At 39.9% G+C, this 16,495-nt stretch overlaps 3 protein-coding genes across 3 annotated transcripts in view; 1 reads left to right on the forward strand and 2 right to left on the reverse strand.

Moving 5' to 3' along the window:
* Window positions 1-1,951, reverse strand: part of ELP1 (elongator acetyltransferase complex subunit 1) — a 52,924-nt gene extending 50,973 nt beyond the window's left edge. The window contains exon 1 of the mRNA XM_010970099.3: window positions 1,644-1,951. The gene's annotated coding sequence lies outside the window, so the exon portion shown is untranslated. The remainder of the gene's footprint in view (window positions 1-1,643) is intronic.
* On the forward strand, window positions 1,856-7,723 carry ABITRAM (actin binding transcription modulator). The gene is made up of 6 exons (XM_010970098.3): window positions 1,856-2,262; window positions 3,525-3,576; window positions 4,162-4,291; window positions 6,272-6,348; window positions 6,427-6,496; window positions 6,590-7,723. Exons 1-6 carry the CDS (start codon window positions 2,166-2,168, stop codon window positions 6,725-6,727), a joined length of 564 nt encoding a protein of 187 aa, XP_010968400.2. The 5' UTR covers window positions 1,856-2,165; the 3' UTR covers window positions 6,728-7,723.
* A 1,533-nt stretch (window positions 7,724-9,256) lies between these two features.
* Window positions 9,257-16,495, reverse strand: part of CTNNAL1 (catenin alpha like 1) — a 50,827-nt gene continuing 43,588 nt past the window's right edge. The window contains exons 13-19 of the mRNA XM_074361954.1: window positions 15,551-15,601; window positions 15,303-15,457; window positions 11,973-12,021; window positions 10,652-10,708; window positions 10,398-10,511; window positions 9,646-9,729; window positions 9,257-9,507 (exon numbers count right to left, since the gene is read on the reverse strand). Coding sequence (XP_074218055.1) covers window positions 9,442-9,507; window positions 9,646-9,729; window positions 10,398-10,511; window positions 10,652-10,708; window positions 11,973-12,021; window positions 15,303-15,457; window positions 15,551-15,601 — 576 coding nt within the window. The 3' untranslated portion in view covers window positions 9,257-9,441. The remainder of the gene's footprint in view (window positions 9,508-9,645; window positions 9,730-10,397; window positions 10,512-10,651; window positions 10,709-11,972; window positions 12,022-15,302; window positions 15,458-15,550; window positions 15,602-16,495) is intronic.

Below are 16,495 nucleotides of genomic sequence, written 5' to 3' on the forward strand. Positions count from 1 at the left end.
AGGTAACAGCACTAACCAGGCAGGTGCCCCCTCCAGATGCCTGAAATCCAGTAACAAGGAGCTCCTCCTCTGAATTCGGGAGTTATCAACACCAGCTTTACAACGCTGCTCCTCCAAGGCTAGGTCACAATAATCCCAATGGCTTCCCTTGCTTTGATCCCCAGACCTAGCTAAGTGTTGTAACTTCTTCCATCAGTTTACTTGTTATGCTACTTCACTGTTCCCTTTTACTTTTTGTTCCTCCAACAGCTATTTAACCAATTCTTCATATTAAATTCTGTTGAAATACTGTGTGGCTTCTGCTTTCTTGACAGGACCCTAACTGACAAACACAGCAAACAACCTGAATTCTCAAATCACTGAGCTTTCAAAATCACCGGCCAAGGTCAGTGCATCATCATTCATCTCCCACCTCCCCAACCCTCCCAACCCTAAAATGAGCCTCTATATTTTCACTTTTATCATCCTTATTCCCTTATCGTCTCAGAAGTGTCCCACTCCTTTCCAAGGCCACAGAAGGCATGTCCTCCAAACTCCCCCAGGACCTCGGCCTATCAGTACCATTTCTTTTCATGTCTGCAATCTCCAACTCCCCTGCCCTCAATGACTCAATCTTTCTCAGCCCTTAAACGTGCTAAAGATCTCTCCACATTAAAGATCAATCCTGAATTCTGTCTGAAATTCCTGACAAATTCTCTGTTTTCTTCCCTTGCCCCTTCATCCATTCACCTCTTGGCTAATTATCATGCCCATGACCACAAGTACAAAACAGATCACTAACATGCTAATTAGATCCAAATGTGTAGCCCTGACCCTCCCCAAATTAAATACCACAGCCATATTTTCAACCTCCCGATGTTATCACAAGGATGTTTAACAAGCACATCAAATGCAACCTGTTAAATTATTCTCCTCTTTGGTGGACATGACATTTCTACTTTCTCTGTCTTCCCATCTAGAAACTGTGTCTGCCTCCCTTTTGTCCACTCTTTCATACTAAACTCTTCACTGGTTACTGCTCTGCCTGTCAGCGGACAGTTTGAATCCATTACACAGTACCTAATTCTACAATCCAGTCTGTGGCCTACATCAAACACTGAGCACTTGCTAGATCTGGAGAAGGGATGACTAACAGTCATTGCGTCCACGGAGGTCACAGCTTAACGGGGGAGAGAACCACATAATATACACCACATTACATGGAGAAGCACAGGAGACAACATCTCCACGAAGAAGCAGTGATGGGAAAAGGGCCTCGCAGCACAGCATCTGAACCTCTCTCTAATACCCGTCGCCTTCCATCGTGCATTGTTTCGCTTTAACTGGTGTATCAATTGGTTCAGAGATACAGTCCACTCCTGAGGGAATCCGGAGGCTAGGTAAGCGTGCAGCTGGGGGAGCAGCACGTCACCCCCAAGCCTGCCGCGCGCCGCAGAGCCCACGAATGGCCGCGGGTGGAGCAGGCGGCAAGTCTGTAGAAAGAGAACTGAAGTCTCGAGGGCAGAGGTGGTCACGCCGCACTTCGTTCCTGGGCCTGCCGCAGCAGAGGCTGGGTGTTTGGGGGTCCCCAGCAACAGGACACCGCGTGGCGGACAGGGCCTGTTCGGTGCCCCCCACCCCAGCGAGGTCGCTCGAACGCTCACCTGGGCCGCGCTCTGAGGTCTCCCAAACAGCTGCGCGTCCGCCCGGGGTTGCCCACGCGCCCCTCTCCGTCCGCGGCTCCTGAGCTCTGGCTGCGCACACCGGGCCGTTCGACTCCCTGCCCTAGTGGCTGAAGCTGACAGAGAAGCTGCGGTCGCCAGCTAGACGCGTGAGCCAAGTCGGTGGGAACGGCGCCGAGCGGCGCGGGAGTGACGTCAGGAGGCGGAGGGGGCGTGGCCTGCCTTCTCCGTCGCCCCCAGCGAAGTGCAGGTGAGGAGCTGCGCGTACAGCCGCCCCTTAGCCCTACGCCCTGCTGCCCAGCCTATTGTATTTGACCCCCGCTTTGACGTCTGTCCCCAAAACAAGTAATTGGAGCCGGTGGGCGGAGCCTGCCGGGCCATAGGAGCAGTGCGCGTGCGCACCTCGCGTGTCTCCGGCCACGCGCCGGAAAGACAGCCTCCTCCCGCCTGCGGGGGGAAGCGCTCAGGTCGCAGAGGGTGGGGTTTGCAGCGCCCGAGGTCGCCATGGCTACCCAGCCCGAGGTCCCCGTGGCCACCGTGGCTGCTGAGCCTGCGGTGCCGTCGCTCGTGGATCGTTACTTCACTCGCTGGTACAAAGCAGGTAAGTGGGGAATGATAGCCTCTGCTGGGCCCTGTTGGTCTGACGCTCTAGGGACTGTGATGATAGATCATAAGCCACGGGCACTTTCCCCAGCGCTTCCTCCCCGCGTCAGAAGGAACTGGATGTCTCCCTTCCCTCTAGGCCGAGGGAAGGGCATATGGAAAGACCTGAAGGCCCTGAAAAACAGCAGGGTGCATTCTGGGGCTGGCGAGTGCAGTGCGAGCTGGAGGGTGGGTTGCTGGCGGGAAGATGGTAGTCTAAGGTGAAATCTCCGACGTAAGCAGGAGCTGAATTGCAATTTCCTTGAGAGGGGATACATAAAACGATTGAAATGATCAGGTCGAAAATAAGGTAAAGGCATAGAGATGGAGACAAGAGGGTGGGTTGGAATAGAGACATTTAGAACGCAGAATCCAACAGTCTTAATTGAAGAGAAGCCGCCGGTATTACATATTTGCGGCTTAGAAGTGGGCATCCTCTTGTACTGCTTTGTGTACCCAGCAAATATCAGTGATGGGAGCTTAATTGGGGACCCTCTTCTAAACCATACTTGCTCCCATTCATTCAGGGATAGTAGGTGTACTCACTTTTTAAAATATTGTAGCATACGTTTTATTAGCCAAACTTAGTGTGACCAAATGTCCCGGTTTACTCCGGATTAAGGGGTTTCCGGGAATGCGTGACTTTCAGCGTTAACATTAAAACAGTACTGGGCAAATCAGGATGAATCGTTCACTCTAAATTGACCAACAAAGCGTAAGCTACTAAATTATGTAAAGAATGCATTGCTAATCGCATATTTTAATAGAAATAATGAGTATACTTATTTTAAAGTGAGGATAGAGATGGAGCAAAGAACTAATCATCACCTGAACATTGATTCCATCTGGGCCAGATTTTTTTTAATTAATTTTATCTTTTTATTTATTTATTTTTGTGTGGGGGGAGGCAATTAGGTATTTATTTATTTATTTATTTATTTATTTATTTATTTATTCTTTAACAGGGGTACTGGGGATTGAACCCAGGACCTCGTGCATGCTAAGCATGCGCTCTACCACTGAGCTATACGCTCCCCCTAGGGTAAGATTTCTTTAAATACTTCATAGGAAATGCCTTTAGGTATATCTCTTTGAGTTACGAAGGAATACCGTGACTATGCGTCCAGTCTTTAAAATTAACTATCTCTGTAAACCAAAGAAAGTACCACAGTGGTAGTAAATATTGACTTAACAACCATCTGACTCATTCATTTCCTCTAGATGTCAAAGGAAAACCCTGTGAGGACCACTGTATACTACAGCATTCTAACCGGTAAGCAAATTGAGAATTTCAAATTATCAAAAAAAATTTTTTTCTGGGATTGTAGCCTGGTATGGTCTTGGATTGAATAAATATTCCTTAACTTATTATCTTTTACTCTGTTGAAATGGTATTATTTATTATAGGAGTTTGGTTGACAAGAATGAGCCTTTCAGTGCCTACTCTTTTAAATAAACTTGATTACTCAAACATCCAAATGGAGGACCACACCCTCAGTCAGCTGGTTACCTCAAGTGCCTAACCACTGGATTGCCAAAGCCCATGGACAGGGCTGGGGGAGAGGCACAGATGGCATCCTCTATATACAGGCATGCCTTACTTCTCTCTCTTCTACCTCAGTGCTACCTAAGCACCTCTGATACTCTTCCTCTTTTCTGGGAAGAAAATTCAGTCCCATTTTCTTTTTTACTATTGCATCTCTTCCGATAAGCTCCAAAAGTAGCCAGAGGAAAATGGGGGGAAATGATAGGTTAACTAAACAAATGTCAGCTCAGCTATTCTTGTGCCAGTACGAATAGTTATACAAGGAAGAATTATACCAAGCAGTAATACAAGATCAATTTTTGCTCCTTATAGAGTATGTGTCATCACATTGGCAGGATCTCATCCAGTTCTTCAGAGTGGAAAAACAATTAAAAGCATTTCCTATCAAATCAGTACCAACTGTAGCAGACTTCAGAACAAGGTCTCTGGGAAATTTAAGCGGGTATGTTCCTGTATTTCTCTACTTAAATCCTCTATTATCATAATAATGATAGATCCAGTCAGCCATAGAATCCGGTAATGTAAGCTCAGCATACTTCCCTGGCAGTTGGAGATGATTTTAAGAATACTTTAACCCTAAAAAAATTCTCAGACAAAAAAAGGGAATAAGGTATTTCAGAAGGTAGATTATCTGTCATATTAGGTTCTGTACCACTATCCCTGTCATCCCCTGGATAGGGGATGGGGAAGGTGAGCCTTTGAAAGGACAACTCTAACACCAGCATAACAAGATATTTTGTCCCTTCTATTAAACCAGTATTTGAAATTCTATAAAATTTAGGTGACCAGTACTTCTTTATCATATTTTTACATGTGAATTTTAAAAAGAAATTCCTGAGACAGTGAAAAAAAAATCAATCTGAGAAAACATACAATAGTTGCTTCTTACCATTTTGCCAATTTAGTATACATTGAGCTACACCCTTTACCTCCACACAGTGTTCAATCATAAGAAATGTTATTTCTACCCTCTACAACTCTGGGCAAGGTGGGCATTTTATTATTAAAGGAGGACAGTTTACCAGCACACTAAAGAGCCCTGACACACCCACTGGATAGGGAAGTTTCAGTGGGTGATTTAGGGCCTTCATTTACTGAGTTGCTACTAAGAGTTTCTGTTAATTATGTCACTGTTCTAGAAGACCATTGATTATGCTCCCCTTTGTAGGTCTGAAGGCCCCTAATAACCTACCTTGTAATTATTGATTTTTCCTCACTCAGGAAACAAATGGACTTAGAAAAGCATGGACTGTTTTTAAATGTCTACAAATTACAAGTAAAGCAGTTAGTGCTTGTGATGTTTCTGTGATAAATCTTTGTCCAAAATAGTAACATTGTTGTTACTACTGAGGAACAGAGAGGAACCTGCACATAGAACCCATTGTAGATAAGTTCTGATTGGATCTCAGCACTGCCAAACATTTATTCTCCTAAGGGAAGTGACAAAAACAGGTAAAAACACTTCTTCTTGACACAGACCTAGTGGTGGACAAACCATCTAGGACAAATCCCAGTCCCTTCTCCCGAAAGTGGGGAGTCATGGTGACTAGTATTTTGGAGCCAGGTACCCACATGCAGGAGTGAAGGGGATGTGGTAACACCTGAATGCTGTCTAATAATGTTTCAAGTGGCAAAGACACCATAAAGAATAGCATCTTGACCTCAGATGTTCATTGCAGGAAAAATTCCTGGGAGGGATAAAAAGAGCAACCTATGAGACATGCTTGCATCATTTTCCCACGAGCCCCCATGTAGATATTTGTCAGAACCTCCTCAGATACCTCCATACAGTGGGCACAGGAAACTATAATTGTGCCATAACATCCAAACAGATATATATCAAAATGCAGTATTTACCAGTGGGTTGTAGGATAATGGGTAAATTACTCTTAGTTGTTACTTAAAACTTACCTGTTTTCCAAATTTTCCTCAAAGTGCATTTTTTTTAATTAGAAAGATACCCCTTCAAAAAGTCTTAATGATTGACCCTAATAAGTCTGTTTATCTATGAAGTTCTAATGTAAAACTTAGGTAGGAATCTTAATGAAATTAACTTTGTACAATATTGCTGTCATTCACTATAATATTGCTTATTGCTAAGATTTTCTTACTCTTTTGAAATCTTTATTCTTGGCTATATGCAGCTATCATTTACAGGTAAAATATATTCCTAATATGTAACTAAACTACCTATTATCACATGTGTCTTAGTCTGCTTTTTCCCCTAGAGTCAGGATGGTACCTGGCCCATAGCAACCATTTACTATATAAATGTTTGAATAAATGAATGGTTTTTCTGTACTTGTCATTTTTATTTAACACACCAGTTCCAGGAATGTATCCTATTGTAACACTGAGGGCTGACTCTCAAAGAAAAGTGAAAATGTACATCAGTTAATTATTTCTTCCCTTTCATTATCAGGGGGCACAGTTTCTGACAGAACTCGCACCTCTGTGTAAGATATATTGCTCAGATGGAGAAGAATACACCATATCTAGGTAAGTCCCTCTTTAACCACAATTTAGGAGAAACAAAGGAGGTAACATCTTTCTTCAAAAGAATTTTTTTTTTAATAGCTGTGTTAGAGGACGGTTGATGGAGGTGAATGAAAACATTCTTCATAAGCCATCTATTCTTCAGGAGAAGGTAAAAGGGGCTGGGGAGTATGAGCCCACCCACATACTTTTATCTGATTTTTTTTATCATTTGGCAGTACTAAATATGCTCTTTCCTTTCTAGCCATCCACTGAAGGCTACATCGCAGTTGTGCTGCCCAAATTTGAAGAAAGTAAAAGCATAACAGAAGGGTTACTGACACAAAAACAGTATGAAGAAGTCGTGGTGAAACGCACCCGTGCCGCAACAGATACATCATGAGGACCAACATGGAGTAAAAACCAGCAAGGCGCTTTTATCCGTACCTGGCCTGTCAGTGTGCTGAAGACCGGGTGCAGGTGAAGCATGCTTCCCACCCGGCCATCTGCACGGAGGTCTGATCTTAAAACCTGACCTAGTTATCCTTTTTTCTCTTGCATAACAAGACTTGATTCCATTTTGTCTTCAGCATCCCAGATCTGCCTGCTCATATGCTCACTCTGTTCTTTTGCTTTTCTCTTTCTAACAACTGGCAAGTGAGAGATGTTTTTCTGATTAAAAACAAAGCACTTTGAGGAAAATTTGGAAAAGACAGAAAAGACAGCAAAGTAAAAGTAATTTACCAATAGTAAATACTATGTTTTGACACACTTCTGTTTGAATGTTAAAAATGGCATGGCTATTGTTTTTGCCTCAATTTTCCAACACTTAGAAGTTAAAAAAACAAAACAAAACAGCTGGCTTCCTTACCCAGGCTCTTCAGTGTGACACCACCAAATCATCTGGCCCCCTCCTTTGCCCCAGATCCTCACCCTTAGGTGGTAGGGAAGAGGCCGGGTGTAGAGCACCTTCTTTATTCCTTGAGGGTAGGCCTTCCCCTCTGAAACTGCAGCACTGTAACACTGTGGCTTCTTACATAAGGGTCACATGAAAAGGCTTTGAAAGATACTATGGGCGTTGCTAACCTATCGGAGCACTGTAATGAGGGTTAAGCTGGTTGTTGCAATATGTGCATCTGTGGTCACTCAGTCTCACATTCTAGTTACAGGGTAACCAGCAAAGAAGTTACTGTAATTCAAAGACACAGGTGCTTTCGAACAAAAGCTTTCACATTACTTAAACAAAAAAACAAAAAGAACTACAAAGTTATGGTTTAAGATTGTATACTTCTTTACATTGAATTTCAAATAAAAGGACTTTAAAATTTATTTTATTTTTCCTTAGGGCTGCAACACATACATAAAAAGATCTGTTTTTAAATAAAACAATGATACTCGATGTGTAAATTCTTTTGGTTCTTTATCCTCTTACGCTGTTGAAGTCATAAGTTACTGCTTCCCCATGCCCACTTCACATTTGTAGAAGAGAATATTCTCATTTCAGGTATGTAAATTATTTTGTAAATAAAATTTTTAAGTTATTTTTGACTCACAAGAAAACTTCTTATAAATTGAGTGCCAGCATGACTGTCCCCTAAGTATACCCACCAGACATGATACAGGCAGTAAGCATAAACTTCTGCTCTGACAGTGCCAGGAGCTGAAAGTGTAAGCACAGACCAGCAAATCTCCCATTTCAGGTAGCACAAGTGGTTCCCAAAGATACCATAATACAAAGATACCGAAGACGGTAAAAGGATTATATGTCTATTTTATATATAACATTACCTTCCATTATTCTCCCATTAGTTCCATTGTAATTTAAAAGAATATTTTAGTTTCAGGGACTAAAAGTCATGTTTGACAATTTTTATAAAGTCTTTTATAAAGATCATAACCAAGCTGAGAACCTCCCATTTTCTCCCCAAGGCCTATAGTAAATTCTAGTTTCCTTTAATAAAACACTGACTAGCTAATAGGTAGTACTGTGGTTGTTCAGGATCTTGTGACTATTGATTGTGAGGGATGACCCACTTAATGATCATCAGACAGGCTTATAGAGTTACTGCACCTTGGCAACTGATGTGTCCCCTTAGATTTTGAAATGCCCTTCAAAGCATTGGGATACAAGCACAAAAAAACAATGTTAACTGTACTATGTCATAAGGACAGTACTTATAACCAGATCCTGCAATCAGAAACCACCCCAAAAAACTAAAAGCTTTAAACCCTAAAAAAGACGACAGAAAGATGTTTTATAGTGAATATTCCAAAGGTACATGTATAAAATGTATGCTTATTCAGAATTTATTTTAAACAGCTTAATTCAGTTCTGTCTTCTATCTTCCATTCCATCAGTCACTACTGAGAAGTTCAAAAGCTCCTGCTTAAGCCAGTAAGATACACTTAGGATTCCAGCTAATATTCAGGGCAGTCAGGCCAGCTATGCTAGAATGAGAACTAAAACTATCTCCTAGTGAGTCCCTCCAGGATTCCGTGGCATGAGCTCCATGACCGTGCCTTTGGGAAATGGGTGGGATGTGCATCACAGATTGCCTGCACTTGGTGAAAAACTTACTAGAGAACAAACTTGTGCTTCTAGGGTGGATGATCTGTGACAGAGGGGACAGCAGAGGCCCAGTCACACTTGGTGGACAGAGGGATTGAAGAAGAGTCCATGGATTTAAGGAAAACCCTTTGTCACCCAGACTACTATGTATCTTATGCTGAAAATTAAAGTGTTCTAGATGATAAGCTTAAATTTTTAAAAACGGGAAGTTAAGGTAAAATATGCCAAAGGTGAGCATATATTCAAAATAGCTTCTTTCAATTAAACTGTCATTAAGACGGTTGGGATATTTGTTTTGACTTCTAAAGAACATTATTCATGGCAATGTCCCACTTCAAAAAAAAATCACACTGCAATTAGGAATACAGCAACTACCATGGCATTTATTAGTTGTCAGTAAGCTTCACAATCAGTTTCATGATCAGAAAATAAAGCAAGATCTCAGTGTGTTTTTTTTTTATAAGATTGTTGAATTTCTGAAATATAAAGAGCCATTTGCTTTCTAAAAATGCCACATGGTGTTCCAGAGATCTGACCTCAAAAGTTTCTCAAGTTTTACCATCCACAGAATCTTTATTTGTAACCGAGACCCATCTGTTGTTTTCCATCTGAAGCTGAAAAGAATCAAGACAATTAGTTTCTGCTTTACTGTTGAAACAAAAATTGCAAAATTAAATAGTGTCTACTTGATTTTGCATTTTCCTTTAAACTGGTTTTTAAAATGTGAGTTTAAGATAGAGAAATTATCTTACCTTCTTCAGCAGTTTATAGCAAAGTGAGAGAAGTTGGACTAAAATAGCCATCATGGATCTTGTCTTTGTAATACACTTATCAACCTGTAGTGAAAGAAAGCAAGCAAATCAAATTCTTACAAGGGTGACTTCAAAAGACTTTGTCACTTATTTAGTTTTAAAATGGTAAAATTTCTCCATTATAGAAAACTGTTAGATCTCAAAGGGTTAGATCTCTGAGCTGACTTGATGGCCTGAGGCCCCAGCACACAGATGCAGGGATTTCCACCCAAGTCGCATGCCAATTTCATGGAACCCTAGGAAGAATGGGATGGAAAATCAGCCTGTTCTAATTCAGACTGCTAAGGGGCTTCTCAAAGCATACCAGATAGTAACAGTGAATTGCGATTCCTTGCACTTTGCTGTATTGTACTCAGACTCCCCAAGACAAACAACAGGAGCCCTCTGCTCTGGGGAGTTTGTGCCCTAGTTAGTCAGGGGATGACACTGGGACTTAAGGGTAGCTGCTAAGTACTATGGAATTAATCAGTCCAAAAACCTCATTTATCTGGTGAACCTACTGCTCCCTGGGGTCGTTACAACTGCAGATGATAAATAGCTCTTGCAGTCAAGGCCCCAAAAATGGAAATAAGTTGTCCTTCTGTGGGTATTAACATATTATTTGAAGAAAAAGGGACTGGAAGCTAACCTACAAATAAAAAGTGGTGAAAGTTTCTCAAGTGCCTTTCTGAATAGCTCACCCTCCCTTTTACCTTTAGAAACATTTGATTCTGCAAAGGTGTCTTAGTTATCGTCTGGAGCTGGTGGCAGAGAGGAACAAGCTTGTTTATTTCCAGGAGAAGCATAAGCTTATCGTCATCTTTCAGCTGAAACGTAAGTGAGGAAGTTATCACAATTCCAACGAAACTCATCTTCTAGACCTTAAAACCTTCATACCTTAATGTATGTCCCCCAAGTAGGTATTTATAACATCACCAGTAGCACCAGGCAGGAATACGTGCATTACCTGTTTTGAGAAAGCTTGCACACTTGAAGCAAGCTTCAAGCCCTCTTCAGCAAACACCTGGCAGAAAGGAAAAACACCACTGGTTTAGGTATATGTCTTCTAGATCGTTAGTAAGAAATACACTTATGGATAATTTTCACATAGAATTTTAAAACTAAGACCTAAACATAAAAGGTCTGTCATGGAACTCCTAAGTTTTTTGTGGTACCCAGGAAAACACAAGAGTTTAACTGTATTCAGAAGGAGATTTCCCAAATCCCCAAACCTGATGAACATTTCATGTAGACAGTTCAGCAGACATTGGTTTAATGAATAAGCTAACACAGGAAGAACATGATTTGTGGATTTTTGCAGTAAAAAACCTCTGCGGTGCAGTGTGACTTGGAATGGATATGGGACAAACTGAACAGAATGAATCCAGAATTTATTCCAATTTTTAAAAGGAAAATAGTCATTTATAGTAGACTTTACAGAAAATTCCAAATGAAATATTTTCTACAATTCTTCTAACTCTGTTGACAATCATCCTCTGAAGCTGAAACCCCTTTCCCAAAGAGCTCAGGCAGAAGCACATGGGAATGCCAAAGGAAACTGTATAAAGGTGATAAAGTGGTAGAAATTTCAAATTTCAAATGCAAAAATGCCTTGGTTCTTGAGAGACAAACAGACTAATGAGAGAGTCAGGGGAAATAAGAAGGAATCTTGTAATCCACTCACCAGTCTAAGCCTCTAAGTAAAGGAGGAGAATTAAAGTTGGGCCTGCATGGAGCTCCATGAGACACACAGGGGCAGAAGGGTGAGTATCAGTACACCTGTCTCTCCCTGAATGCCCGCCATCATCAGGAAAACGGAAGAAAAAAGGCAACTAACACGAGCTGACTACATGTAATGGTTTCACGCCTATGACAGATGCTTTCTTGTGTGTTGTCTCATTTAATCAATATTATTCATCCACTTCAACAACGAAGAGGCTGAGAAGCCTTCCTAGCATTAGGACAGTGCAAGGGATATGCAGCTGCTGACAGGATATTGTCGCCTACTTGGGAAAACCTAAAAGCTAATATTGTATCTGTTGACTATCAAAGCCCGTTCTGCTTTATCCCCATAATATTTGAGTTCGTTTTTTTTTTCTAATGAGATCACCAAAAAGTTCCACAAAATGCTACTGCAAGCCCTCTTCTGTTCTGCCACTCTCCATGGTACTCATGTGTGTGCACAGGTAAGCACACAAACATGACACAGTAAAGTATTTAGAAAACTAGCTGTTACCAAGTTTTAGCCCAGAATTAAAGTGTTTGCATAAAGTGGAAATAAAACATACCTCTAGCTGATGAGTTAAATCCTGAGAAGTTCTCAGTGGCCCCTCTCCCCTGAAATAAAATGGATTATTAAGGCACTAAGAAAAAGTTACTGCCTGGAAATTTATTTCATATTAAAGTTTTAGAGCATTTTGTATATTAACAGATTCCAAACTCTGAAGAATAATATTGAATAGACTAATAATATTGTGAATATTCTTGAAGCAAGTTTAATATTTCACTCTGACTTCTTTTTTTTAAACTATTATTTCCCAGGCATTTTTTAAAATTTCAGGTAAACATTATATATGTTAATTTTATAATGTAAGAAACTTAAAACTGACAAGTTATATTTAAGTTTTATTTTTCCTTTTTATCCTTTTTTATTTTGCTTCATAAGTTTAAGTATATGAGATCTGATCATATGTCTTAACCAAAAAGCCTTTGTTCCATAATGGAAAAAAAGACCAAACCAAAACTCAGGAAACTCTCATGTTTGATTCTCATTTTAACTCTGGCAGAAATTCAGTTGTTTCTGATGAGACATGTCATTTAAGTTTTGATTTTAAGTCTATAAAATAATCATAATATTTGTGTTACTACTCTCTTCAGAAGATTAGGGGATATCACATTAAAAACTACCAAGAAGAATTAAGAACTTTACAAATGAAAAGTAAATTACAACGTAGGGCAACAGAATGCATTAAGAAGAGCGGCAGCTTAGGCATGAATCAGAAGATCCAAAATCCAGTAGTTACCAATTTTGCCCCTTAATAGCTGTAAGATGTGAACAAAATATTCTTACTCCCTGATAAGTCGTTGTTAAGGATCAAATGAAATTATGGAACAGAAACCACTTTAACAACCATAAGGCACTGTTAGGTGTGAAACTTTTGAAAACTGTAATGCACTAGAAAATCTACAATATATAAATTATAAAGAAACATGAATAAGTATATATAACTTATAAAGAAGTTATATAAATTATTAAGACAACCTTAAACAATGGCCTGATGAAAAGCTATACAATTGTCCAGGAAAACTACAAAACTGGACGCTGTGAAGGCTAACAGAGGAGTCTCAGAAAGACGTAACTAGATGAGGCTGGTAAACCAGTCTCAAAAGAAAACAGAAAAATTTTGTTTGAGGAAAAATAGGTATACTGACTGTGTGGGTGGAGAACAAAGCCAGATTGAGATTTTTACCACAATTATATTACCAAGGCTTGCCAAAATGGCACAAGGTGTTATCCATTACAGAAAGTCCATTTTCTTTTCCTGCACTTCAGTGTTCCTGTCCAATGACCATATTCTAGCAACACGTCCCATCCCACAGAGCTTCAGTTATCCCTGCTCCTCCTAATGTAGCCTGTCTGCTTCCTAGTCTCTGTGGGATGCAGGTCATCCCCTAGCAAAATCCACTATTCTCACTCAGAAAAAAAATGCTAACCATATAATCCTGAAATATTCTGAAATAAGAGACAAGAAATAAAAGGGGCAGTAAAAAATGTTTTAAAAAATTCTATTATTTGGGAAGATTTTATACACCAAACTACATTCAGTAGTAAGTAATCATTTATTTCTCCAGTTTTTACCAGTGGAAAAAAATTTTTAATCTGATTTCTATCACCATGAGATAACTAGCATGATTCCAGTCCAAAGTAAAGATCCTTGTTTCTTCATTAATCTTCACATTTCAGTCACCCACACATTTAGTGTGGGTAAACAAAGGAGTTCCATTTCACTTTCTTTTGCAGACTTGACTCATCAGATTTTTAAAAGATATGAACTGAGAAAGGAGGTCAAAATTAGTTTTGGGAAAACTCAATCCCAGGAGAAGCCTGCTAAGAAGAATTAAGAACAAAGGAAAGAAACCACCAAAAAAAAAGTCTCCAATGATGGAAAACATGGAAGGATATTAACACATGACTTCTAAACAGAGGCAGAATTATTCAGCTCCTATAATTTCTCCTTCACCTTCCAGAAGGATCATTTCTCTTGAAAAGGCAGAAGACGTCATCAAGAGAATGAATGAATGCTTCTTCCTCACTCCTAGTCTTCCTTCCCTATGAGGGAATCTTCACCAGCACAACATCCCTCACAGCCCTCTGCTCTCTCATGTATTTCACCCCATAGAAGAGGGTGGATATTTATTGGGTTTTTTTCAGTCTTTTTCATGACTTTGCAAAAATAAACTGGACACGATAGCCCTTTCTTATCTCCTTTCTCTCTTGGCAGTAAAAATGCCTTTGGAGATACCTGGTTTTTCAAGTGTTTTAAGAGATACATTCTGCCCCTTATGGGGTAAGATTTCTCAATTCTAGGGATTATTGTTAAAAAACCTACTTGCCTGTGGCTACAAACTACATTATTCAGTATCAGCCATATCAATATAAATGTTACTGGCCCCTATCTGCCTTGTCTTTTGCTTATTTTTCATTTTGTTCAGAACTTGGGTGGGGAAAAGGGTGCTATTTATTGAGCCCCAAAGCTCACACAGCTGTAGAGATCCTATCTACTTTAACTGAGCTTAAGACTCCAGACCACATGGACTACTTTCCAGAATACTGAACAGCATGCAGGTGTGAACCACTGCTGATTGTACTTCAAGATCAAAAGGAGTAGGAGAGAAACCATAACACCAAAGATACCAAGTATTTTCCAGGCTCTAAAAATGAAAAAGGTAGATATGAGAAAATGAGTAAAAAGGCTGAAGTCATTCTTTGAGAAAAATTCTAGAACAGATTACTGAGCACATAACTACATTTCTAGCAACATGGAATTACTATACAATATGTATAGTCTTCCATTATTACAATGGAACACTGGAATGTGATCAGCGTCGACTTCAACAAGGCATTTGACCAATTGTATTGTAAGGTGGACAAGACAGAGAATGTAGGTCAAGTAAGTGTAAAGTTAGGGACATTCTGTGTGACATTACAAATTCATGGAGACTTGGCACCATACTGAGGTGGTAAACCTCATGGCTCTATTCTTTGATCTGTGTTTAATCAGTCACTATGTAAAGATTTAAAAGACATGTTTTCTAAACTTACCGACGCTAGATGGGAGAAACACTGATACACGGTATGACAAAAAGAATGCAAAGTTACTTCAAAATTATGGAAGGAATGGAATACAAACCTAGTAAAGGGTTTCTTCTAAATCTAAATCCTAGTTAAATCAATGTCTTCTTGCTGCATTCACTTAACTGTCATAAGAATTACTTACAATCTTTTTACCATATATTTAAAACTGACTTTAACCTACCAGTGATGTAACATGGCACTTCTTTTTTACAACAGATATCAATATATTCATTTTATAAGATCAAGATGTAACTACATTTACCTAGTAAATAAATACAGAGAATAGGCCATACTGGACATGTTCCGTCCATATCGAACAATTTCGTTCTCCTGATCCTCCCACTTCTCAATCTCGCAGTTGGCATCAGAGGTGAGCAAACCCAGCTTGAGTCCAAGCCTTGCTATCTTGGCTTGCTCCTACAAAACATACATTTAAATCTCAACAGTGTAGTCATTACTGATGTTAAACAAAGATTAGAAGTAAGACTATTGCAAAGAAAAAGCTCTTACCTCAGAGTCAGGCTTGTCTGGCTTTAATGATTTCACGTTTGCGTTATTCTTCTGTGACAACAAAAAGATTAGGACATCTTAAAAAGCAGTAGTTGTGAGAAAATGCAATAGTAATAAAAAGCCTAACAAAGTACCTGTAATAAAATTTTAATTTAAAAATTTCAGTACATACTTAAACTCTATTAAATCATTTGAGTAAAAACAACTACAGTTGGCCCTCGCCCAACATGGGAGCTAAGGGCACCAACCCTCCACCCACAGCCGAAAATCTGTGTATAACTTACAGTCAGACCCCTGTATCTGCGGTTCCCCAGCATCTGTGGTTCTGCATCTGTGGTTCTGTATCTGTGGCTTCAACCAACCCCAGACAGTGTAGTACTATAATATGTACTATTGAAAAAAGTCCATGTACAAAGTTCAAACCCATGTTATTCAAGAGTCAAGTGTAATTGCAAATACTCTACTAATATGTGAGTTCAGCTTTGAACAAGGAGTTAGAAATCTGAGGCTAGGAAGAGCAGATCTGTGTCCCGGAAGGACTCAAAGACTTCTGCAGTCTTCTCACAGTCCAATTATTATACCCCCAAACCTTCCCATCCCCTCTGCTGAATTATTCTTAAGAAATGATGTAATAAAATTAACCACTCTGTGTAGCTTTCCATACGTTCCTAATGTTATGACTCTGGGATTCAATTACTTTAACCAGTTTGCCCTTTTGAAGGCTAAATTTCAGCATCCTAGTTTCTCTGACTCCAGATTCCTAATCCTATATCCCAGGTTACATAGGAGGTTATACTTAGAATTTAGGATCTAATATTTGAACCAGCATGTTTGATGGGCCCTTATCTTTGAAACAGTAAGTTTGTTTTTAGGTAGACTACATAGAACTCAATATTTTATTTCCCTCAGGAGAGGAGAAAACAGTTTGGTTACGAGGCTGGCCCA

Source organism: Camelus bactrianus, chromosome 4, assembly GCF_048773025.1.
Source record: "Camelus bactrianus isolate YW-2024 breed Bactrian camel chromosome 4, ASM4877302v1, whole genome shotgun sequence".
In the NCBI taxonomy this organism is placed as follows: domain Eukaryota; kingdom Metazoa; phylum Chordata; class Mammalia; order Artiodactyla; family Camelidae; genus Camelus; species Camelus bactrianus.

Bases quoted from the DNA above. Each gene is read 5' to 3' on its own strand.
- ABITRAM (XM_010970098.3), top strand. From the start codon at position 2,166: ATGGCTACCCAGCCCGAGGTCCCCGTGGCCACCGTGGCTGCTGAGCCT. The intron at 4,292-6,271 runs GTATGTTCCTGT...TTTCATTATCAG, and splicing joins TCTCTGGGAAATTTAAGCGG to GGGGCACAGTTTCTGACAGA. The intron at 6,497-6,589 runs GTAAAAGGGGCT...TTTCCTTTCTAG, and splicing joins CATCTATTCTTCAGGAGAAG to CCATCCACTGAAGGCTACAT.